General features: G+C 37.5%; 1 protein-coding gene across 1 annotated transcript in view; it reads left to right on the forward strand.

Moving 5' to 3' along the window:
* The window catches only part of LOC146324021 (adhesion G protein-coupled receptor D2), a 111,793-nt gene that overhangs the window by 18,944 nt on the left and 65,584 nt on the right, over positions 1–27,265 (forward strand). The window contains exon 19 of the mRNA XM_084722238.1: positions 2,070–2,190. Within this exon, the coding sequence (XP_084578364.1) occupies positions 2,070–2,190 (121 nt within the window). The remainder of the gene's footprint in view (positions 1–2,069; positions 2,191–27,265) is intronic.

Here is a 27,265-nt window from a genome sequence, read left to right on the forward strand (position 1 = left end):
TAGTCACTGGGCATCAAATAAAAAGCAGCTGGAAGATTTTATGTTGGATTTGTCATTTTAAAACAGTGACCCTCATTTATCAAACAAGATAGGAATACAATTTGAATGGATTGCATTTGTATTTTTCAAAAAAGGCTCCAAGCTTCTACCATTTGTTAGTGTTTCAGTATCTTTTAGTGTTGAGAAGATACAGGAATTATTCAGATATGAATTTGATACGTTGGGCCAGTATTGGCTTATTTAAATTTAAAAACATTTGACATGTCATACTTTGTAGTTCCAGTGTATTGACAGTGTTTTTTCTGAAATATTAAAGAAATATAATTGAATTTATCAAATCAGTCTGTTTATCAGAGGGTCTTATCCTTATACTGTTTATCTTGATGTAGCTGGATTGTTTTCTATTACAGATGGTAATAGAAGCTGGGACAGTATCAGTTGTAATTGTGTTTTTAATATTAGTTTTAGGAAGATTATAAATACACTTTTGAGGAAAAAAAGAGAGAGAATGTGTTTAAGACATTTAATATCAGTGTAAAATATCATCTCTTAGCAACTGCAGCCTGAAATTAGCAGCATTTTGCACTAATGTCCTTCAAGACAATCTTATTGATCAAACTCTAATTCACATATTGATATTCCAAAATGATCGCTAAAATATTTGGATGGAAGAATTTCTTATCCCTTGCAATGGTGCGATTCAAGAATATCTCAATTTTTTTCTTTTATCAATGATCTAATACTTGTTGCGGCTTTAGACTGAATGATAATGGAAAGAAATAACAATTTAAAACTGCAATAAATTTAGGCTTTTGAAAAATACAATGAAATTGCATTTTTAAAAAGGTATATATTGGAACTTCCATAACTCCATATATTATAATTATAAATCCACACAATACATTTGTTTGCTTGTTTTATTGTTGTATGTCTGTCTTTTGAATGATTGAGAAGGGTTATTTCTTCCCTCAGGCTATGAGACTGCTTAATTCATCTGCAGCACTCCACTATGTAAAATAGTTTGCTTTATTTTTGTCTCTTCAACTAATCTACTGTATATGATTTCAGTGTTGTTTTTTGTGAATAGCAAAGAGGGAACTACATCTAAATGTTGCTATACAACACTGTTGTATAAGCATAAATAAATCAATCTTGTATCTTGATTGTAGTTGGTTATTTGAGGTGCGGGCAAAGTAATAAAAATCTAATTCAGTCAGCCCAAATAATACTTGTTATTTATCAGATAGACTAGACTAGTTATCTTTAAGTCTTAATAGGATAATATCTATTAATATTGCTCTGTGATGTCCATACAGAAACAATATTCAATCACTGCTGTCTTTGCTTTTGTCTTTCGCTTCCATTTTTTGGCACTGGTGTTCGCTCATCAGAGTGCAGGTCAGCTGTGTGTGATCCAGTAGATTTCCCCCAGCAGGCTTGTATATGATCCTATCAGTGAAAATCATGTTGAAGTGTATATGTTTTTCACTACCTCAGCCCACCAGGGCTCACAGTAGGTGCTTTATGAAGGTTTTCAAAGCAGGCCTTGAACCATTTGGCACCCCTGGGTGGCAGCCGTCGCGGAAACTCAAACACATTCCTCCGCTGAGTAAACTAGGGCTCGCCGCCTGCCATGTCACACACACACGAACACACACACACACACACACACAGCTGGTGCGGTTTGGCGGTCACCTGAGCAGGAAGATAATTCCACTCTAAACAGAATTAAGGCGGATTTAAGGTGGGAAGTTGTCACCCCATGAGCTTTCCCAGCCGCACAGTGTTGTATATGGAACAAGCAGCCTGCCAAAGCCGCTCAGTTTTGTCCAAAAAGAACTGAAAAGTTTTGTAACCCAGAACTGAGTTCAGGACCATCAGGGAGGGAGGAGAACTTTTAGGGAATACTTTAATTAATTTTATCTGATGTGGTGCAAGTGCAGTTCAGTCAACCAGTCAGCCAGTTCAGAGTTTATATCATATGAGCTTGATTATAATTTTATGTATGTGTGTTTGTATGTATGCCAGTATGTATGTGTGTATCCATTTTTTGTTGTGAACTGTTTCAGGGCTGCAGTGAAAGCAGTGTTGGTGTTGCTGCCCATTCTTGGATTGACCTGGCTGTGTGGCGTCTTGGTCCCTTTCTCCATTGTCATGGCCTACATCTTCATCCTTCTCAACTCCCTGCAGGTACACACACACACACACACACACACACACACACACTCACACGCACAGGTGTTGCCATCGCTGAGTGTAAATCTTGAAATACCAGCAATAGTCACATTTAAAAAAAAACAGATTAATTATATTTTATGTGATTGTATTGGAGTTAGAGATCTGTGTCCCTTACAAAAAAAAAAAGTATAATGGTTATATATATTTATATATATGTACAAATAAAAAATACAAAAAAATGCAAGCATCTATTTCAGGGCACAGTCTGTGATCCAAATGTGAATGTTAATTTTAGAGTGGCCCTTGTAGTAAAAAAGTAAATTATTTATTTGTTTTTGTTTTGTTACTATACTTATGTCAATATTTTATTAAAAATTACTAATTGGGGTTTTAAATACATAAATCCAAGCATGGTGTAGTAGTATTGGAAACAGAAACACAACTTGAATTTGGCTTTCTAAACATTCTTGAAAACAGCCATCCATCTGTTGTAATAAAGTAAAAAAAAAATGTAAGACAAAATAATTCCACAGCGAGAACTTAAACTTAAAACTTCCACAGTTTATAGACTTTAAACAGCCTTTTTTTTGTCTTCAATGAGAAACAGAAAGGTTTTCCATTATACATTGTAATTCTGCCCTTCTCCCGTGGTTAGGGCACACAGACTGTCAAGGTTTTTATTTGTCAGTGACAAGGCTGAGGCAGAAAGGGGAAAAAAAGAGCCTTGGTCTGGCTTGTGTTAAGCAGGTGCTTCATTTTAACAAGGAAAGTCGATTTGTATTGTTTGTTTGATTATTTCTGCTTTATGCATTCAGAGGTCAGCATTATTTTAGTTGTTTGTGGCTTAACAGCATTGATTTTATGTTTTTAATGCTGAGCTTCAGCAGCCGTTTTGTCACAAGTAGTACACCTGTGGGTCACAGCTCCATTTAAAAATGGTCACAACTTCAATAAATAGTAGTTTTAACGTGGAAAAAGAGAAATACCGGTGTAACCTCATTTTCTGCTGCACTGCAGTGATGAGGGAGAAGATGTCGGGGAAATCATGTAATTCTCTGACTGCAGCAGGCGGCCCCATGTTACCCATCTTCCCCAGCATGTCCAGATCTGCCGCTGTGATTTGTAGTTGTCTTTTAATCAGCTGTATCTTTAATTGAGCTGTATATTTAACTAGAAAATCAATAGAGGTTTTAGCTGCAGTCTGATCATTAAGCAAGGCCCTTCAGTTGCCATAAATAGTTTCGGTTTCCCCCCTCATATCCAATTATATTTTTTCCATGTCGACAGTAATTAATACAGAAGTTTTTTTTACAACTCCACAGCTTCACATGTTAACACAACATATCGATTTGTATTCTGCTTCATGCAGCTGTGTGTCTGTGTTTGTTAGCTGTCCCCCCATCTGTCAGGAGTCTTCCTGATTGTTGTTCTTCCTATCTACCTCTTGTGGTCTTTTACCTGTCTGTTCATCTGTCTTTCTGCCAATTAGTTCTATTAAATTTAATAGAAGCTATTGTGGTCATCATTCTGCTACATCACATATTGCAAATAAAAGTATATTTTACAAAAAAAACAAACCAAGCAGCACTTTTTGCCAACAAGTTACAAATTTGTGGTAATGTGTGCAACTGTTCCTGTTCAAACATCTCTTCTCAGCACAATATCAACAACCCAATTTTAAAAAAATGCCCACATGTTGCCTTGTGCTACTTCTTTTGCATGCAACCTTCACTGCTTATTCCGTCCTTTGGTTGTGCATGCTGTACAAGGAAAGAAAACGCCAACAGATTCCTCAAATAATTAAGATGAACCACATCATTTAACATGTGTTGTGTATGTGTGCTGATGGAGCTTCTGAGTAGCTGTTTGAGGCCCCTGGCAATAACCAGCCGCTCTGGCATAATAGAGCTATGTAGCATGTCTTTGATAGGCCTCAACAGGTCAAAACACAACAGGAACCCTACCAGGCTCCAAGCTGCTCCAATGACACACTCTGTTGACCCCACTGCTCTCTAGTCTGCATGGGGTGTACTGACATTAAAATGAGTAATCCTCAAAATCCTGTGTTTTTTGAGAAAATTTACATACATCTTGACATAAAATACTTATTGCTGTGCTGTGACTTTGTTTCCATTTACTTACTCAGATAGTGTGGGTATGGCTTTAACTTTTCCTCTAATTTTGTGTAGCTCTGATATTTCTGTAGGTTGCATTCTTTTTTTTTTTTTTTTTTTTCAATTAATCTTTTTACTTGGAATACAAAATAAGTATAAATTAGAAAATAATTATATATCTAGTAATTGTAGTGACATTATTATTATTTTCCTGTTCAGCCATGATACCAACAGGATAGCCACTCATTACCCTAATCTTATCTACAGAAGATCCTTTTCTAGCTTCTGCCAAACAAAACTGACGTGTAAAACACAAATTCACTGTGTTTCCTATGAAAAGATCTACTAGACACCATGTCAAATAGATGGAAAAATATATAATCAAAATAAGTTTGAATATATACTTTTGCTGTAACAGGTAATTTTTATTTAACAGAAGTGCTCAAACACCTGTGCTGCTCATCTTTGCTTTTAAATTCTCTGCATAGATAAGACTTTAACAGAAAAGGAGTCTGGACATAAGTCATGCTATAGCGGCATGGATCTGAGGATGGCAATGTCAATCTGTCTCCTAGTCAGTCAGTTGGTCGTCCACTTTGGTCAAGTCTAAAAATAAGACTAAAATATCTTGACAACCACTGACTGAACTGTCATTACATTTTGTATAGAAACCAGTGGTCTTAAGAGGATGATGCCGTCTGATCTTTGACTTTTCCTCTACTGCTCTTGTGGTTCAGAGTGGAATATCTTGACAACTATTTGATTGATTGCCATGAGATGCTAGTTACAGATGAATTTGGTGATCATCTGATGTTTCTTAAAACACCAGCAGCAGGTCAAAATAACAATAATATCATTTTTTTTCAATCAGTGAAACATCTCCTGGATGCATCGGCACCAAATTTTGTACAGATATTCATGGTTCTCAGTAGTGCATTCTAATGACTTTGGCGATTCCCTCACTTTTGCTTTAGCACCACTTGCAGGTTGCAAGTGAAATGTTTAAACAACTGTTGGAGGGATTGCAGCAAAATTTGATGCAGAAATTCATGGTCCCCAGAGGATGAATTGTAAAAAACTTGGATCTTCTCGCCTTCCATCTCCAGGTGAAACTCCCTCAAAACATGAAAGGCCATATCTAGAGCCAGTGTTTGGCTTGTCGGTTCTGGGCTATGGTAGAAACATGGTGGTAAAATATTGCAACCTCTGTGGAAGATGACCCACGCCCTCTGTAGATATAAATAAAAACACAATAATTGTTTTCAGGTGATTATACACTAATGGAAATATTCTTATGAATATTCTCTTTCATTTCTGCCATATTCTGCCAATATATACGAGTAAATCTTATACACTAGACCTTCAGTTAGGCTTGGCATTATCAATGATATCCTTCAGAAGACACCATTGATGCCATTTCAATGCCGTTGATGTCATTTGAGAGGGCGGGCACAGCTGTACATAGTCCCACTATAATGGTTACTCATAAAGATGATGAAATGTGTGAAACTTTAACTATAATGCATGCAAAACCCGAGCTGGTAGGCAGGAGATAAAAAGTTAAATAAATAAATAAATAAAAACGCTCAAGTTTTTTAGGAAATCGTTTTTTATTTGCAGTTGTTGTATTTTCAATGGAGCCAGCCAAAGCAACATAAAGCTTAAGCGGCAAGCTTTTACTGTTAAATCAATAAAACAGATAATGTTGACAAGCCTTTTTCATTGCACTCCCTCTTGCCTTCCCTGCTTCTCCTCTTTCCCCTACATCCTGACAACACCATCTGAAGTGTCTCTATGTTGCTGTTTCACTCAATAGAGACCCGAGCAGACCATTTTGAGCAAACATGTTGTGGACATAGCATAAATGCATGTCTGCTGCACTAGTCTCAGCAACCAGGGCTTTTGAGTTTTCCTGTTGTTTCATTAATTGATGGCAGATGATGCTCCATTTGAGTGCAAGTAGAACTCAGGATATATCTGTAACTGTCACCCCTGAACACCACTTGATCACTGATTTGTAGAAGTTGTTTAAGTTGTTTGAATTTTGGCTTTGACAGAACAAAAAGCAAAGGACCATGTTAACTTTTTTATTGAATGGTGAGTCCATCCCTATTATTTTCTGGGTCTTTCAAATGGAAACTCCCCAATAACCGTTAACAAAAGTGGTTCCTTAATCTGGGGGTTTAATATTGGTGGTATAAATTTGCAAACCTCTTGCACACTTTTGATTCACCATATAGTTCAGGAAGTCAGGTGACAGTCAGGGTAAAGAGTCCACATACGCAGGAGGTTGTGGTGGATGAACAGGTCAAAGACAGGCCTCTCATCCAGGAGACTGGGGTTTTGTTGGATTTAGGCAACGAAACTATGTGGTTAGGTTTAGGAAAAGATCATGGTTTTGGTTTAAATAATAATTAAAGTTTACTAGGGTTACACATAGGACACAAGTTCTCAGGCAGAAAGCCCTGAAGGCAAACTTCTTCTGCACGCAAACCACTTCAAAATATGACAGAACAGCACACATGAGTCTTGCAAGAATTTCACAAGTCTACAGTTACCATCTAGACACAACCATTTGTATGTAGGGACATCATCATACACATCATCACATCATGTGGGAAAATATTTTTAGAGAGGATTGTGAAAATTAATATTTTGACACTAACACTTGACTGTTTGGATTTGAATACACAAGGAACACCATTGGGAAGCTATAGAATGATATAGAAACCTCAAAAATGGGCCGGTCCTTTAACTAGTCTAGGGGTCATTCTGAAGAACCTTATTTGCATTTGCCGTTAATGCAGCTTTAGTTAATACAGAATTGTGTTGTTGTGCTATTTTGACGTCAAACAGCACTGTGTTTATAAGGAAGGGAAGAAAAAATAATTTCACTGATTTTGTTGACAAATTTATGTAGTTTTTTAAGAGTTAAGAGTGTAGGTTTTTTTTTTTAAGATACTCTAAAAGCCCAATAGTTGAAAAAGCAAACTACAACAATGTCATGTCATGTTTTATTTCAACCATGAACAACCAAAACACAAAATTATATTTCCATGGGACAGCATCAATGAGGTGCATACGGAGATTTGAGTGGATATGCTGTTCCTCCAAGTCGATTCTAACTTCCTACTCTGAGCCAGTAGTTTTTATGAACATCTTCACCATAAATACAGGCATGCCTCATCTGCTTCCTTATCAAGCTAGAGATAAATAGCATGGTGTGTGTGTGTGTGTGTGTGTGTGTGTGTGTGTGTGTGTGCGCGCGTGTGTGTGTGTGTGTGCGCGCGTGTGTGGGTGTGTGTGTGTGTGTGTGTGTGAGAGAGAGAGAGAGAAGGGGGACGTGGGGCTCTTTGGGTAGCCCATAAATCGCTCCACCCTTCGTCATCCAATCTCTGGGCAATGTCATTCAAAACCCGGCACTATCCATTACCTGGGAATAATAGGCTCCTGGCCATGCAGTGTCCATCTTATTATTAGCCCATAACTTTAAACTATCAATAACTTTGAGCTGCACCGGGAGGCAGCGGGGGAAAGAGAAAGGAGGAGAGGAAGAAAACAAAGTAGAGAGGTGAAGGAAGTTAGGGAGTCGGAAAGAAAATGTTAGGGTAACGATCGTCTACCGCAAGTTGTTTGAGAATACAAGTGAGTCCCTGTGGTTTGTTTTGGTTACTTTAGCAGGCAAGATATTTGTCGGGGATGTATACTTTTAGTTCTGTTATGTCGGTATGCTGCCTGCGGAGGGCAACCCTGTGCCTTGTCATTACAGTGGGGAAATATAGAGAAATCAATGAGAGAATTTATCTGAGCCGTTTCATTCATATCCCATTATGGTCTTTTATATCACAGGAACTGATGACGACCATGTTTTCACCTTTCTTATGAAATGAACAGACTGACAAGTGATAATGAGATTTTACAGGCATTCAGTAAAGCTTTAGAAGTGAAATTTATCATTTCACTCGAGGTTAAATGTGACTTTAGAAAAGAAACCGTATGTGTCAATGAATAATGCAGTAATTGTATATTAGTTTAGTAGTGCATAATTTCAAAAGAAAACAGTATGCAGTGTTGATCTGACATCCATCTATGGTGTCACCAGCTTGAAGTGGTAACAAATTTTAATAAAGTTGATGAAAGAACAGTTCCCTTTCATGACATTTTCAGATAAACAAATAAATTTTGTCAGTCAGCGTAATTATTTTACACTCTGTCTGAATGTTACACCTCTTAAAAGTTACAAACTTCCTTTCATTTGATGAAAGCATTACTGTTTTCTGCATCTGCATCAGTGCATTCTTTTCATTTCCGTGATGTTATCTGTAGGCACAAGTAGAATGTGGAGATTATCAACACAGCCAAAGCTTCATTAGACACCTAGTATTGCAAACAACACTTGACTGGGACATTAACTGTATACCTGAGGCAGAGTTTTAATTCAAAATGAATATTGTTTCCATTGAAACCAATGCAGCACCACCTTACTTCCCTTAACACACACTCACATACTTGGCTAGTGGAGCATGACATCAGGGTGTATCCAAGATATAGATATGATCAATAGAGTGTTGCTCTGCTTATTGATTTTTGCCATATGGGAGATTTGTTGTGTGAGTAAGCAATGCTTTTACTGCATCTGAAGTGATTGTTTGAGAAAAGGCAATTTTTATTTTTTGTCTGTCCTATAGCTCAGTTACTACAAAATTGTATTTGTACCACTGGAGTCAATGGTTCTATTCCCAGTTTGGCTTAGAGCACAAAGCACGGCATTATCACTGGCAGACAGGGGTAAGCTCAGGCTGATGTACTACCTGGAGTTTATCAGCCTTTTATTCAATATTACATTTCAGCCAGTTATGTCAGCTAAATCTGGAAAAACTGTCAGTAAAATCAGAGATAAAATTTTATCTTGTTACATTTAGTTTGTCATTTAATTTCACTGACTGTTTTTATTGGAATTTGGCGATCATGCACTATTATTGTTGACTTGTATTATGATTATATAGTGATATTGTTTTACTCCTCAAAGTTATTGATTTGGAGCACATTGCAATTAAAAACTAATTAAATATCTTTCTGAAGTTTGATGTGGTAGGTAGGGCTGCAACTAATGATTGTATTCATGATCTATTAATCTGCTGGTTATTTTATAAAATGTCAGGAAATGTGAAAAATGTTCATCACAGTGTCCTACAAACTATAGCCATATCTCGAAATTGGCCAACAGTCCAAAACCCAAGGACTTTTCATTTACTGTCATAAATGACAAAGGAAAGCAGCAAATCTTTAAATTTAAAGAAGCTAGAACCAGCAAATGTTTGAAAAAGGACTGAAGTGATTTATTAATTATCAAAATAGTTGGCAACTAATTTTCTTTCAAATGACTAATTGATTAATTGACCAATCATTGCAGATCTGCTTTAAAGAGCTCCTGACCAACCTAAACTACACAGTCAGCTCTTCAGTCACTTGATAAATTGTTGAACTTGCTTTTTCAGCTTCTTTATAATAAATATTAGTGTGTGGAAATGTCCATTATAATATGGTTAAACCATTCAGTATCACACTTCTGTGACCCTTAACCATTCACACTTTGGAGATGTGGTGAAAGGTTAAAAGTCTCCACACAACAACGTATATGCATTTCATGTACACATTATGGAAGTCTGTCTTAATATTTTCCAGTGTAAAATAGTGTGATAACCACAAAATGTAAAAAAAAAAAAAGAAAAAAAGAAAGAAATAGAGGTAGTATTTTCAACATTTCGCTCTATAGTTTTGCTCTCCTTATGTTTTGTCAGTGTATTAGAAATTAAAGCTCAGTGTGGGGCTGTCATGATATTAGATTTTCACAACATGATTATCATGGCCAAAAGAACTCACACACAACACAATCATGATGTCTATAAAAAAAATTGCTATCAGTCACATTCTTTTTTAACTTTGTTTATTGTGTGTTTGGTCTCTATGTATCAAATACACTTGATGTTAGACCACACTCAGTTGTCCATTAATTGTTCTGCCCCTGCAGAGATAAAACAGCACATTATATATAATGTTCTGATGTTTAGTTTCCACATAGTTAGTTTTAATATACCTCTAATTGCTGCACTGAAATCAGAGTTTGTAACTGTTTTCTTATGCTAATGATACATTCTCATATGCCTCAATTTTTAGGATCAGTCTTGATTCCATTTGTGCAAGAACGAGTCAGTGATCTGTAAATGTTTCGAGAATCAGATGTAGGATTTTATTTTCTTCTGTTACTTGGTTTTTGCAAACAGAATAAAAATAACAAAACATCTGTGAATGACGGCAGAGGATTTTTACGAGGAGCTCTCATTTAGGTATTTAGGCCTTAACAGGTGGCAGGCAGGAATGAAAACTTTCCTGTATACCATAAGTGGGAGAAAGTGTGCTTTTAATATTACCTTGAGTCAACCTGCAGATTTGAGGCTCTCATAAAAGCTGAAGTCAAGCCATCTCCATAGTTGTTGTTGAACTGGAAAACGAAATAAATCACGTGTAAGTGGATCCATATTGGGGTCTCTGTTTTGCCTAACACTGTCACTTATTAATCAGGCGTGATTTGCTGTTACTGCTGTCTTGTAGCCGTGTGGTTCATGCAGCCTAAAAAGCTGGTGCATCAAAAATATTTCCCCTACAAATTATAATTTCAACCTTTACTTTAACTCTAACCCCACACTGTCCAATATAGAATTAGAGAGCATTCACCATTAAATTGGCCAGGTAAGAATGACCTGCCAAAAATCCGGAGAGCAAAAGCAGAGAATAAACCAGGGGATAAAAAGAGTTTTTGGCTGGCTTGTGCTGAGCGTAAGCCAAACGCCTGAAAGAGGTGATGGTGGAGTGTGTGTGTGTCCGTGTGTGAGCCTGTACTTCCAATCTTGTGCAGACCAGCTTGAATTTTTTATGTAATGCCCCCAAAAGTATTGTAAATGCTTGTGTGCACGCATAGTGTGTGTAACCACTTGTCACCATTACCCACAACCCCCACCTGACCAAAGAGTTATTTTAATTTCTCATTTGGCAGAAGAAACAAAAACAGCAGATCTTGGATCCAGTTTCCCAGTCAGTCATCTCCAGTCCACTCATCTGGACCTGGACAACCGGCCCATTCAAAGCCAGATTTTTTCTTTTCCCGCTTCCCCGCCCTGTTTCTTTTTTCCTGCTGTACCATGTTGCAACTGAGGTTCACATAATTTTTGAGGACTGATAATAATACTTATGTAAATGAGCTGCAGAAGCTGATATTTAGCCAATATTTATTTATTTTTTTTTATCTGATCTATTTCATGCTCAGAAATGACAAGGATTTCTCCACAATGTGTTTGTTGAAAGGGTGGAAAAGCATTTAAAACAGCATTTAGACCATAATGGACATGAAAACAGTTCTTTTATTTCCATTTTTTATTAATATTTTAGGGTAAGCAGCTGTTACAAACAAGGTAACGTAACTATTAAATGGCAGGGGGGATACACTGCTTTCAGTAACAAAGAGATTTAAAAATATATATAATGCAACAATAAAATGAAATACATATGCAAAATAGAACATGACTTGCAGGTTTTGTTGACTTGTTGACACCTAATATTAAAATCAAGAGCAAATCAGATTAGTGTGAAAATCTGAATTATTAATAAATGTTCACACGTATAAGAAATAGAAATTTTGTTTGAAAAACCACTGCAATTGTGCACACTAGAATTTTGGGTGTGCTCTCTCTTAAACTGGTAATTGGAATATACTAAGCTAACCACTCGAGGAGAACGGGTTATTTTTCAGTATAACCTTGGTTATAGCCCAGTCCTTGCTGCCTTCTCACACACTGTACATGCATACATACACATAGAGCGACACATGCAGGAGCATACACATGCACACATGGCAGCAGACCTCTCACCGGCCAGATTATGGAGGGAAATGTTTTTCATTTTGGATTGTTTGAGAAAGCAGGAACGATATTCCCTTGACCTTCTTATTCAGAGCCGGCTGCATCTCGCATCACACACGATTTAAAACAACGGCCATCTCTCTCAGAGAAGTGGAGTTTACTGAATGTACTGGGACAATCAGTGATTCTGGATAATCTGCTCTTGTTTGAGAGATATCTTTATCAAAAAAAAGACATATTTTGGCTGTTTCCAACCCTGAATGCCCAAAGGTAAAAATGTAGCACAAACACAGATCTTCAGAGTTGACTTTACAATTTCAACACTTTATTTTGGCCACAACAACATTTTAGCTGTTTTCAGTTATAAAACTCATACTGTCAAAGATGACTACTACTCTAACAAACTCATTAATGATGCATAGTAAGAATTGCAATATTTGGCTTAAATACTATGTTTATATATTAAATAAATACTCCATATACTCACATACTATATATGGATACTGTATACAATAATAATGACTTTGGATCAGTTTTATTTCAAAATTCAGCACTTGTTCTAAATGAATTTATAATAATAATCTTTCTCATACTACAAATATTATTTCACATTAATTGTAGCCTTTAGTTATAGACCAAATAATTATATATTTAAAAATACACAGTTTAATAAGATTATTACAAATAATGTTTAAAGACAACAAAAAGATTTTCAAGTACTTGCGTAAGGAATTTAAAAAACCCCTCTGTGTGAGGGTGATGAAAACTTTTAAGTTAATGTAGTCATAGGTAAAATCATGGAGATTTATTTATAAATCCATATTTTAATTAGTGTCTTGGATAATTATGAGGTGGGGTTGAAAAACAAACAAATAAATGCACAACATGATTGTTTGCATTCCCATTGCCTGGGAAAATAACTTTCCCTTTGAAAAGGAGTCCACTGTTTGCGTTGCATCCTCAATTACCAGCCGCGGCATTAAAACAATATTCAAACGGGATACCAAGGTCAGCACTGACTCCCACCACGCTTCCCTGAGATGGCACTTATAATGAGGATGTAGCACAGCTTTTTTAAAGTAGTGTATTTATAGTGTGTTTTGTCTCAACTTGTACATATTTTTCCCTTTTGTCTTTTCATCTTTTTCTGTATTTTTATGTTTGTTTTATTACTATTTTTTTTAGTTTGCAGAGCATCAACATTAGTGCAACAACATTTCATAATGCTGTATGTTTCCCTACTTAGAAGGAGGATTTCTTACAGACAGAGACTTAATTCAAGATATTAGCATCAAGGTTTTTCTATGGAAAAGGCCTCACAAAGATGGTCACCTGAGTACCCTTGAAATTAAAAAAAAAAATTAACCTATATTCTCTTCTACCATCTACCGTCTGGGAGTGAAGAGACAGACACCCGAAAATGAGCAAAGATCGGCGGTAATTCCGATGAGGAAGGACTGATTTTTCTGGGGTGGGTGAAATACTATCAGAGAGATCAGTTTTTAAAAACTGGCCTGGGAAAATAAAGTGGTGAGAATAATAGGCTTCCTGTCAAAAGAGGCAAGAGAATTCCTGTCATTGCTCACACCAGCACCCCTAAGACCTCTCGTGTTAAACCCGCTGGCATTTATTTGCCTTAGAATTACCTGCCAGCTCAATTTAGTAATAGCTTGTGTCATAAGAAAGCAAACCATCCCCTTTGGCCCTGCCCTACCATACCTGTATGTCTGCACTTGTGTGTGTGTACGTGTATGAGAGAAAGACAGGCAGACAGGGAGAGAGAGTACTCTTGAGTTTGTATTTTCATCCGTGCTTTGATGCATTTACTGAAAGGGATAAAACCACGGGTTAACAATACTTGCCCACTTGCTCGGGGCAAGTAAAATACTAAGTCAGGCTACTTCCTGACTGGGAAAGTGGTTTAAAAAAATAAAAAATTAAAAACTATTAAACTATACTCATGAAATAATGGTTAAAGTCATTTTTAATACAGTAATGGCCGAATCATCTGAATATCTTTGGGTTTTTGACTGACAAAACAAGATATTTGAAGACAAGACTTTGAGACACTGGGATGAAACAGTTTTTCACTGTTTTCTATCATTTTGTTGACATTGCAACTCTATATTAAACATGGCAATTAGCTCTGTGTTTGCTGTTATTTAATAACTGCTAATTAATCCAACAGTTTGTATAGGGACAAGTAAAAATTGGCTTTGGGCAAGTAGATTTCTGACCCACTTGCTTGACCTGGCAAGTGAAGACAAACGAAAAAGTTGAACCCTGGAAATGATAATCTCTGTTATGATAAACCATGATAAAATGCCTGATGATTAGTATTACCATTTCAAGTATAAATTATTGTAGTAATCAGATTTGATGACCACGCTTGAGCTAATACTGTCCAGCATCAACCAAAGTTACATTACAGCAACGTGGGCTTGTTTTGTGACAATTAAAATATTGACGTTGCCATGGACATGGTGACATTTCAAATTGTTGAGAGGTTTTCAATATAAAACTTGGTCAAATTATTTCAGTGTGTGTATATCAGACCTTTTTGAACATTTTCAGCACATTTTAACAAAACCGTGATCATACTGGGAAACTTTAGTGATATGTATGTGTTCGTGGTTTTAGGTTTGATTGTGTGTGTGTATGCATGTCAACAGGCGTGTTATCCCATCAACTTCATGACCTCACTCCTCCACATCCCCTTCTCCTCCTCCCCCATCCGACCCACTCAGCAGACAGTGTCAGGAACAACTCCGACACCCAAAATTACCCACGTCGAAACAATGACTGTTCTATTTATAAGTTCACCGCCTTGCCTTTTGTATTGGCTGACACCACGTCACCTGCGCGCACGCGCGCACACACACACACACACACACACACACACACACACACACATACATACATATATTAGTGATGGCTGGTGGTGACTAGGTTAGGGATAGTCCTGGTTTCCCTTACCCTGCCATATTGCAGCAGATCTGTAGATTTGCCCGGCTTTGATGTATACTTTGCGGGTAATTAGCGAGAACTGGGTCAGCACAGGGCAAGAAAGCAAAACCCTGTTGTTCTTCTAGTGGGTGGGTGGCTGGTTGGATGGTTGGAGGAGGGGGTGCGAGGGTGTCGGGAGGTTAAAAGGCTGTCAAATATCAGTTCCAGTTTATATGTGAGCCATTTTCTTTTTGCTGCATTAAGGTTAAAGCAAATAAACACTGCTGTCTCTCTTCAATAGATGGAAAATGCCTCTGCTGCTTTTTTTTTTTTTTTTTTTTTTTTTTTTTTTAATCGAGTTAGGACATTAATAGTTAATTGTCTTAAAAACTGGTTTGTAAAATTAGAGAGGCAGCACAGTTTAATTAAACACATGCTTGCCATGGGCCAGCCTAAGACAAATAAAAGCAGCTGAATTGATACCCATTAAGTGAAGGTCTACTATTCATGTTACTCTGGTTTTATGATTTTTATTGTCAGATTTGATTGTGTCAGAGATTAAATTAGTATTAGATGTTTTATAGCAAGTATACCCGAGACAAACTGCTATTCAATGAATTTAAAATTTTAAGATTTAATTTTGACTTAATTTAGACTTTGTCAGCTGGCTACTGTGATCAGTTGTCTTTACAACAATGATGCAGTTTTGACTGAAAGAGAGATGAGGGCTATAATACTACATTTTATATTTATAGCGCTTTAAAAGGTGATCAAAGGCACTTTACATGGTAGAAAGAAATAAAGACAATGTAAACAGTAAAGTAATATTGGTATAAAAAACCAAACTACAAACAGCAGAAAGCAATAACAGTATAAAAATTACCACTAAATAGTACTTAAGATGTCTATAAGTGTTTCTGTACATCGAGAAATGTGTAATGCACATCTATAAGTTATTGTGCACATCTAGAAATGTATATCTGGTGCTGTCAAGGACTATCGCACAATTTGATTTGATATAATACTTTGCATCTTGTTAAAAAAAAAGCTAGCAAAATAAGTCAGATAATTTTGTTGTGTTAATTACTAAACAAAAAAAAGTTGATTTTTGATTTTTGTTTTTTACTTAAATGACATAAATGCCTGTTTAATAAATGAAATGGTAGAACACTGGCGAGATAAGTGGGACAAGATGTGAAATATCACAAAATATCTGTTCATCATATCAGATTGGCCAAAAGAACGATAATGATATTATCTAAATCTATTGGAATAAAAAAAAAAAAAAAAGCTTTCAGTCAAATCATATTTAACTTTGTTAACTGTATATTTTGTCTGTTTTTTAGCAAAAAGATTGCACTCAATCTACAAGTGTAAGGCACACACACACACACACACACACACACACACACACACACACACACACACACACACACACACACACACACACACACTCACTCACCACACATAATATTCACTGTATTAAAGTCTGATTGAGAATATCATGACCAAAACCAATCCTGATGTGAGTGTTAACTTCTCAAACACACACAACTGAATGTTTGTCTTTGTAAATTAATGCCTGTTTTGAAAACGTACCACATTGTAATTTGGCTGGTCAAACAAAATGAATTTGTAACAGTAAATCTAATTAAACATCGCAAGGGGCCCTTTAAAACTTTGATTTACGGCACTTGTGTTAACCATAATCAAGACAACTACCTGTAAACATGTACAGGTCATTAAGAGACCATTTAGCACAATGTAAATCCCATGCACAGATGATTTATGGGCAGTGTGTGGAGGTGTCTGGGGAGCAGGGCGACTACCTGTGTACTTCACTACCATTACAGCATTGTGTGAAAGTAAACAAAAAAACGGCGATGTGAGCTGGAGAACAACAGCTCTGGCAGCAGGACACTGATTGGGATGTTGACGTTGATCGTCCCCACTGGCCTTTTGCCCTTCCTGCTGTGGCCCCTGGCTCGTCCCCGACAGATACCCCGGGTCATTTCCTATGCGCGTCAATGCACGCAGATATACACTCTTCCCGCTGAGTGTTTACAGCCACATGCTGATTCCTATTAATCTGCTTCTTGTCGGGACAGGGTGAAGGGAGGGTCCTGGTGGGTTTGTGTTGGACTGGGAGGCCGCTGAAGGTGGGTAAAACATTCACACACGCAACCTGAAAGCCCCGTCTGACAGATTGCACCAGGCCTGGACTTCTTTTTACACTGAGCAGATGTGGTCTCCCACTTGTTTTCCTTAGTAATTATCCCTCATTAAGTGAAAGCATGTGCCAATCAAACAGCTTGAGAGCGAGAGCAGGGCCTGGGCCAGGGCAGAGAGAGGAGGAGGGAGGGAGGTAAAGAGACCTATAGCCTCATCTCCACAGTTTTTTTTAAAGCAGTGTCATTTCTGAGTCATTACTAGATTAAAGGCAAGCCTTAGCATGGCGCGAGAGAGCTGCAGCAGCTGCAGCACTGGCATTATTATGGTTCATTTGACTTTCTAGTGGTTACAAATTTGATGATTATCACATTTAACACTTGCCATGTTCAATTACAGCCTAATGCCATGTAGACCTTTCAATCTTAAAAGGTTTTTTCTGTCATTTGCTGCATTACTATCATGACATTTCATATTTGAGAAATTGTGAGGTTACTTAGAAATAGTAATATTTTCACATAAATTTTCTTATCAGTAGTATTACACTTGCATTGTTTTTGATTTTTTTTTTTGTCTTGTTGAATGTTTAAAGCTTAATTAAGTAGTGATAAACCAATAATTTGCCAGATCAACTGGCAGTTTGAGATAATCGGCATCGGCTGATGCCAGTTTTCGCAAGGCCAATGAACAAAAAATGTCTGCAAACACATCTGCAAGCAGCCTTGTCAGTGTGGCTGCTGTGAAACGATGTTAGCACTCCCTACATGTTTGCTTAAATGTCCTCAGTCATAATTATCTTTTCTAAATGTTAACACTTTTCTCCCATCCTAGATGACAGCAAATCAAATCTTAAACTACTGGTGTTAATATATACTATGTTAGATTGTATAGAATAAAGCAGTTAAATGACATCACTTTGGACGTACTGGACCTCACTCTCCTTTAAACTCCAGTCATGTTCTGTAATCTACAGCTTAACCCAATGTAATCCACAATATTCCATTTTAAACAACATATTACTGACTAAAGATAATGTGCACTTAATAATGGAATTACACATCTTTTCTCTGTTTTCTCTGCTCTCTAAATAATATTGCCATTGAAAAACCCATATCTTATATATTTCTCATATAAACATACACATCTAATCAAAGGATTCTCTGTAATGTGAATGTGTTGCTATATTGGTCTCAGTCTCAGTCAGCAGTCTTCAGCCACTTTATGCTTACTGTTTATCATTCCATCTGCCTGTTATTTTAGTAGTTTTGGTTCACTGGTTTTCACACCTTGTTATTTAAAATTATAGGTAGCCACTTTTTGCCCACAAACTCACAAAAGGCATTTGTACATTGATATGGAGAAATCCAACATAGAGTGATACAGATATTTTTCTTGTGCATTTGAAAAAAGAAAATGAATAAAAAACAAACAAACCACTGGACTTAAGTCTGACAGGTGGTCATAAATAAAATTGCACTGTAATGCCTGTGTTGCTCTCTTTTTCTCACTCTAAATTGTAGATAGTAAATTCTTTGCCAAAATATCAAAAGAAGTTGATAAGGTGATATTGTGTCATGAATCGTTGCTGAGCTTTGTGCCCTTTAGGGTCCACATAAAGCCTAATGTAACTTCAAATCCAACATAACTTCCACCGTACACACTATCTCCTGTGTAAATGTGATTGTACATGTGAACTGTGATTGGAAATGTGGGAAAACAAACTTCAATTCTTGAAAAGTTTTTTTTTATTCACACTGTCAGATTTTTATGAAAAAAAAAGAATTTTATTCATTTTACATTTATTTATAGAAAATGATAATTGGAACATTTTTCTTTTTTTGAAAATCCACTTGTCCCACCATGCATTTCAGACAATGACAAAAACACAAGTGATCCTCACAACAAAAGGGGGCTGGGAGAAAAGAGACAAGTCTCCTCCAAAAAATAAAAGAGAGAGAAAAAGCAAAAAAACGAAGATATATGAAGTCTTCATGTCGATGAACTACCATTCATTTTCACTTTGAAGTCCTGCGAACCGTAGTGAAGTGTGATTGCATGTGACAGTTGCCGAGTCTGCCGGTTTATCATGATGGATACACCCTGCCACCACGGTGGTGCTGTAGCACGCGCACACTCATGTACGCACACACAAATACATGAACACAGAGACACACAGAGGTGGATTTCTGCAGACACGTAAACACGAACACAGACACAGAAACAGCACATACGACCCAAATATCACATTCACATATGCTCGCAGACAGAGGTAAGGTTATACCAGATCCTCTTTTGAATTGTACATTTCCACATATTTTAGGGCTTCATTTATCATTTAGTGCAATTTTCTGAGAAACCGACCCTTTACATTTTAGTTAAAAACTCTTCTGATTTCTTCAAATGCATTTATTCTAGAAGCCCCTTTGTTTTACTTGTAACTTATTTTGGGACAAAAAGAAAACAAAAAAACTGTATTGGACATGTTGAAATTTACCTCAAGAAGATTTGAAGTTAAATATGTGTTTGGGGCATTATTTTGACTTTTAAAAGCTGCAAAACAGAAGCAAGTAGGGACTACTAAAGGCGTGTGGGCCTACTGCTTCATTGTGAAGTTTTCTGCTAGAAGAAACTGTGATAAATATACATAATTGGTTAAAAAAATAATATTGCTGCTCATATTTAGAAGAATTTGTATCCATGTAAAGTGCATAATTTCTTCATATTCAGAAAATGTATTTCTTGTTGCTTACATTCCTAGCAAATACATGGTCACAGATACAGCACAATAATGCATCACAAGACTCAGCCTTTGACAATTTGCACCACTAAATAAGTGAAAGATACTCTCTCTCTCTCTCTCTCTCTGTCTGTCTCAAGCATGCCTTCATGGTCCCACATCTCACACACATACACATCCCTACACACTTCTTGATCTTGACACATGCCATTAACCTCAGCTCGGCTCACCTCAGCTGGGAAACATGAGAGCAAATGCATCCCATAATGGTACCTGGAGCAATCTTTTTCCTGTTTTGTACCCAAAAGCAACTTGTTCAGACTTTGCATATTGAATCCATTTGTCATTGTTAGTCAAGGGCACTGCAACAGTCTTGTCAGCGGTGCAATTTTAGATATTCTGTTCCAGTGTTACTGTGTATGCATAAGGAGTGTTTGTGTGTGCACATGCATCTGTCAGGTTATTTTAAATTTGTTTTCATGCCTACGAATGTATGCATATGAATAAGTGGACACATTGCACATCAGAAAGAAAAGGGACCAAGGGAAAGCATTCCATTGTTCCCTGAGCAAAGTGTATACTTATACAAAAGACATTGTTCCAAATATTTGTTTCCACAGGTTAGGCACACTTGCATAGAAAAACCGTGCACCTAGGCTTTGTTGGTGTACATGTAGTGCTCAGGCAAATTTGTTACCCACCGCCACATAAATCTGAGTTTGATTTCTGTAAACTGGACCTTTGGTCCAGTTGTGTGTTCTTAAGAAAGAAATAAGTTTTTGCAGATGGGATGTTAGTGATGGCACCTGTGCTAGGGTTAATATCTAGGGGACATAGTCTGTGTTATGCCTTCACAGGGAAGCTCCTTACTGCAAGGTGAAAAAACATGGTTGGTAATACCATGTGTCACAAAGGTGGCACACGTCTGTCTATGGCCTCCAATCAGAGTGTTAGTGGCAGGAGAACAGCTGTTTGTTAATGTGGAAATCCCTTAATGTTGGAAACATTATTGCCTTAATTTCATTTGTCCCTCAACCCTTTCTCTCTTACAGTTTTGATGCTATATTGGACAGAGTTTCAGGACAGTTTTGTTATGCTTTGCTAACAATCTGCTGTGCATGCCACTGTGTACTGCAGGGCAAAATGTAAACAATGACAGTTTTCATAAATTATGTAATTTGTGAACACTGTTAATTGAGGGGGAAAATCACCAGTTGCATGATGCATAATATAAAAACATAGTAGGAAATGTAAGTTTGCATGTGGTATATTTCAGAGGCTCTTTCTTTCTTTTTAATGATTTTGGCACCTTTTTGCCTTTATTAGACAGCGTAAGGTTTGACAGAACAGCAGGTAGAGAAGGTGAGGGTCACATGCAGTAAAGGACCGCAGGTTAGAATCGATCCAGGCACATGTGGTTATCACTCTACCAGTTGAGCTAATGGGGCATCTCTCATAGCTTCAATATTAATAATATATTAATATAATAATTAATACCCTAAAAAAACTCTAAAAAATTGAATTGTGATCTTAAAATTAAAAGTCAAATCGTATTGTGGATTTAGAGAATTTTGACACCCCTAATGTCTTGCATATTTTGATGGATACATGCAAGTCCATAAATTTGTGTATGCAGTTGTTGTTTTATGTATGTGCTGTGTGTTTTTTTTGTATGAATGCATGCCAGTGTGTGCATCTCTGTAAAATATGGCTCATCACATATGTATGTATGAGACCTATGCAATAAAACTGTATGTCTGCACAAGCGTATTTTTTAGGTTTATCAACATGTCTTTGTTTTTAGGTGAAAGGGAGGGTGCAAGCCTGCTTGTTTATGTGTGTGTGTTTCTGTCATGAGAACAAATAAAACACTTTTACACCAGTTGATGTGTGCAAATTACCATTAAGTGTGCAGTGTAAGTGTGTGACAGACTGGAAGTGTCTGTGGACGGATTTATCTTCACATGAATGTTGTACTGTATTTGTATACACATGTATGTGTATACAATGATATGGCACTATGTGTATGTACAGTGCATGTGTCAGTGTCAGTAACTCGAGCGCCTTATGTACAGTGCAACAGAGTGTGTGCACATATATGAAAGTGTGAGAACACGTGTGTGTCCATGTGTACAGTATAAACCAAACCCAGTCCCCAGCTGCTGTTTCTCAGGACTTGTTCTGTGCCAACATTTTTTCCTCGCTGTCAGTGGAAAACTATGCAATTAGAAAACACCCTGTGAGATTGACAGCGGGATCACATACAATTTGACAAGGGGGCGCCACAGAAAGGCCCGTTGGATACCTAAGTATTTTTAATTAAACAGCTCTCTGCACTGGCAGCGTGCTTTCCCTCACCAGTTCAAAGACTCCTGCTTTGACCCATGTGTTAAAAGTTTGTATCAGTTTTCCATGGCTTTGTTTTGCTTGGCGCCTAAGACACGCAACCCTAAATTGTCTTGTTTAAAAGCTAGTTTGTTTACAGTTCACTCTCTTTTCTCGTGCTCTCTTTACCACCCCCCTCAATACATTACCACATGTGCGCAGTGTGATCAGGTTCAGGGTGTAGTTACACACTCCCAACAGGCCCGGTTTGTGTAAATGCCTTGCTGTTGAGTTAATTTTAATGAAGAAAAAAATTGAAAAATCATGTATTAGCGAATGGAAAGATCTGCTACACAAGTCTATCACCTCCTCACCCCCCACCATTCTAGTGTATTTAAACGTTAAAACAAGTAAAATAGAGTGCTCATCTGTTACTTGGGCGCTTCATCAATAACATTTGTCCGTCTGATGTAAAATCGATATGACATACACTGACACAATACCAGAGCAATGGCAAAAGTGCTGTCATTTGTCATCGACTGGCAATAAAGATATGTCAGAATTGATTTTAGCCCATTCTCCCCTCCCTCTCTGTCTCTTCTCCCTCCCCCCTCTGTTCCTTACTCTTTTGCAGTAGCAGTAATAGAAAAAAAAAAAAAGAATGTTATTATGACTGAGGCATGGTCAGCCTTGCCAAACTCAATTAATATTGGAGCAAGGGGCTGTAATGATTTGAGGGCCTGCGTGTTATGTTTTCACTGAAATGCCCTGCCAGAGATGTTATAAAAGAACAGAAGAGGAATAGATGGATGGATGGGCAGTTGGGTGGGTCTATTCTCTGGTGGGAAATGTTTTGTTTTGGCCTCCGCACAATATGGTGTTTTTAACAGACTTACAAACTCTTCCCTAATTCATTTTTTTTTTCTTTTCCTCTTAATTCCATTTCTGGGTTAGCTGCCAGAGTGTTTTGTGCTCCACCATGAAAAAAAACTCCTCGCTAACCTTGGATTGGTAGAGTTTATGGATCCTTAAATTGTGTTTAAACTGGAGAGAAATGCCCAGTATGTGTCTTTGACATGGGGTGGATGTGAATGTCTTATGTTTAACCTTTATATAGTTTTATTGGAAAAAATATATATTTTTTAAATTATTCACTTTTTATTGTGCATGTTTAATCTGTACAAATACAGCACTGGTGGCCAGTTTTGTGCAACCTTGGTCAAATCAACAATGCAGATAGAAATTCTCTTTATGAGGGTTTTTAGTGATAATTACATTTGTTATTTATTAAAAAAAATAGCGGATGTATTAGTATGTTTTAATATTTTAAAAAAGCGAAAACTGGATTAAAACATCAATAATACAAGAAGCAGGATGAAAGTCAGATTATGAAAATGCCAGTTGTAATGAAAATACTGGAAACAGCACCAAGAGTGAGCTTTACAGATCATTATTTGTGTGCATCATGTCTAACTTCTGTGTGTAAGTATATTTCTAGTGTGCATTGTCTCCCTTGTACTTGCAGTTAGTGTACAGTTTCATGTGGCTCTCCAGCATGTGTGTGTGAGTGTGTGTATATATGTGTGTGCTGCACTCCGTGTTCACTCTGTGTATGTTTGTGTGTCAGATTTGCCATCGCGGTTTGTTGCCGCTGGGTTGTGTGTACCCAAGTTGCGCCAGTGGTAGCGAGCAACATCTGTTTCGGGGTTGTTGTTCCTCTTGGCTGCTTTTCAATTGGATTTCCTCAAGCAGGGCCAAAAGCTGTCACCTCTGCCAGGCTCTGTTAGCAATCACCGCCGGCCCCTATATTAAGTAGGTGGTTCAGGGCTAAGCTAATAACTCTCCCTCCTCTCCTGAGCCATCACACACCGGTACTGGTGTTGCTGTCGGCCTCAGTGTGCGCCTGTTTGTGTGTGTGCGTGTGTGTGTGTGTACACACTCAGTTTTCCTCTGTAGCTGTACACCCTGTAGAGGCAGGCTGGCTTGGGGGTCCCCTCCTCAACGTGACAGCCCAACTGACTGTGTGTGTGGGAAAGAAAGAGGGAGAGTCCTAATAGCTCTTTTCAAAGACTGACTGATCCACTTCCCCTAATAATGCACAACAGGATGGAAACAGGAAGAAAACTTTGACCCTGACCACACCCTCATACACAGACTATATACTGTAATGCATCGTTATGAACTCAACTGAATGAAGAGTTTAATGATACTGGATGGACATTATGGCCTGTGCATTGTAGAACACTTGCTGCCGATTCCAGTTTGTCAGGATTGTTGTATTTGCTTGCAATTTTACCAGCAATGTAAACTAGTGAATGTACAAACATTGTGATTCAAATTAGACATAAATCAAAGATGAAATTTGACTAGAAATTACTCTTTGAAGATTTTTAACATGCCTAGTTGGCAGACTACACAAGTTGAATGTGGTGATCCATTTTTAAACTTCACTGGCCATGTACAGTATACCAGGGCAGTTTCACTGTTCCTGACTTTGCAGAACTAATGAACAAAGCACAGGCTTTTGTTTATTTGTTTGTTTGTTTGTTTTATTACACTTAAGAATTATTATTCATGTTGATATTTATTTGACCAACATTGACTTGCTTCAGTTGTAGCAAAAAATATAGCATTTTTTTCTTTTTCAAATATTTATATGGTCAATCACAACTTCAGTGACATCGATGTCATCTGGGTTTCTAAAACCTGTTAACGCTCAGTTATGCTAAACATTAGATTTGCATGCGGATATGTGTGGAGCTTTCTGCTTTCTGTCTGTACTCTGCATTTATTATATCTGAATTGGAGCACGTTTTCAGAAAGCTTAGGGATACTGATGAAACAGAGCAGTACCACTGGAAGTGGGGGAAGTGTAGCTAATAGTTCAAGCAAGAACACAGGACACAAGAAGTTTACAAAAGAATTCACAAGTATCGGAAATGATAAGGAATTCACTGTGTTCGTGTTGCCTCATGGGCCACTGCCATCCACAACGGTTTTTACCTTTTTCTCAAGAGGCACATTATTACAACTTCTTGTTGTCAGTTTGTTATCAGAAACTTTTGACTTTTCTTTGCATTGTTTGGGGTAACTTTCGACTATGAGTGGCATCTTCTAGTGGATGCATTGCTCAATGTCCCTGCGACTGTAAAGGAGGGATCGAAGTATTTGTGCAGTGATGGTTACATCATTTGAAACAGACAAATCTATTTTTGTACATAAAGGGGGCATAAATGAGCCTCTAGACAACATAAAAGTTGCATCAAGTTCTTCTATGTTTGGTTTGCCTTTTTTACACTGAAAACATAATGCTGTCTTGCCTTTTGCTTGAGTACAGCGAAATTTAGCTGGGTGTTAAAGCTTTTATTGGGAGGTGTTTACCTCATCAAACTGACAGAGTGGCAGGCTGCCTGTCTACCCGCCTGTCTGTCTGTCTGCCTTCATGTCTTATTGCCAGCTTTTCTGGCCAGCTGGAGCAGTTACACAGAGCTGGATTTGAACTGAGGACCTGCAAAGTATCAACTCCCTGTTTCACAGCTTTGACAGACACTTTGATTTGACATGCCATGAGCAGTTAAAGTGAAAGTTATGTATACATGTTAATTAAACTGTTTATGCGTGGAGGGGTCAGAGACATTAGCAAGCCCCAGCGCAGAAGTGTGAATTTCTTGTCTTTTTCCCCCATCACAGCGTTTTAACCTCTTCTGTCTCTCATTTCCGTAATGATTACCAGGTGCGAGGGCAGAATTTTTCCTCCCCTTTTTTGCCAAGTGGGGATGCAGATAGCTCTATTTGTGAAAAGTGTCTCTGTGTGTTTGAATTTAGGCTGAGATATTTGACGTCGGGTCCAACTTGTTCGAATAGCTCTCATTTTTGGCATTGGGTGACACCGATGCCTTGAATTTGCTAAAAGGATGTGGAGGTTGCGGTCTTCAGCTACTTAAGAGAAAGCTGCCGGTCCGATTGAAAGACGGCATTTGTGAAAATATATCTATTTTGATTTTTGATGTAGGGTTACAGAAGTATAAATCATTTTTGACATTGTGCGATGTCAGTGCCTTAAGTTCTCCCTAAAAACTATGTGGAACATGTGGTTTACAATTACTCTAATGAAAGTAACCAAATACAGCTCTCTCATTTGTTAAAGTATTCTGTATGTTTTTTTTATTATGGATATGAAACTCTGAGATTGAGTGTAACTTGCTCAAGCAGGCATAACTTTTTACTTTGTGCCATACCAATGGAGGAAATTCTTTTGAATCATGGATTTTAGTTTTAGTGCTTGCCCAAGAGCAACTTCATTTATGCAGTGTTGACATGATAGACTTGCCTAAATGACTCATTTCTGACATTGTATGTTTATAGAGGCTGAATTTATTTCCCCTAAGAGACAATGTAAAGCTTGAGGTTTTAAAAAGACCACGCCTGTGTTTTTGAGTGTTTCACATTACTGCAAGACCATATTGTACTGCTAACCAAATCATACCGAGGATGAGCAGATGATTAGATTTAAGTCACGCAGACTCTCACAGCAAAAGGCACACGTTAAGTCATATTTGTAGCCCGCCTGCAATGCCGAACAGTCACATTTTCAACATAATGTAAATATTAACTTGTTTTGAGATCCTTATGTGGAAATAAATACTACTGGCAGAAGCAGCATGGATACATCACAGAACAGGCCGTGGGCACATGGTTCAAGGGGTGAGGTGGCCACTAGGCCTGAGCTCCAGCGTAAAGAGGCTTTAGTAACATTCTCTGGAGAGTCAAAGGGCTCAAGTTCTGAGAAAATTTGAAAAATAGCCTTCAGTTACTATCTTGTGATACTGAATTGAATGTCTGAATTGCATATATATATATATATATATACATATCATTGA

This window comes from Lutjanus erythropterus, chromosome 7 (genome assembly GCF_056507025.1).
Source record: "Lutjanus erythropterus isolate fLutEry1 chromosome 7, fLutEry1.hap2, whole genome shotgun sequence".
Classification (NCBI taxonomy): domain Eukaryota; kingdom Metazoa; phylum Chordata; class Actinopteri; order Lutjaniformes; family Lutjanidae; genus Lutjanus; species Lutjanus erythropterus.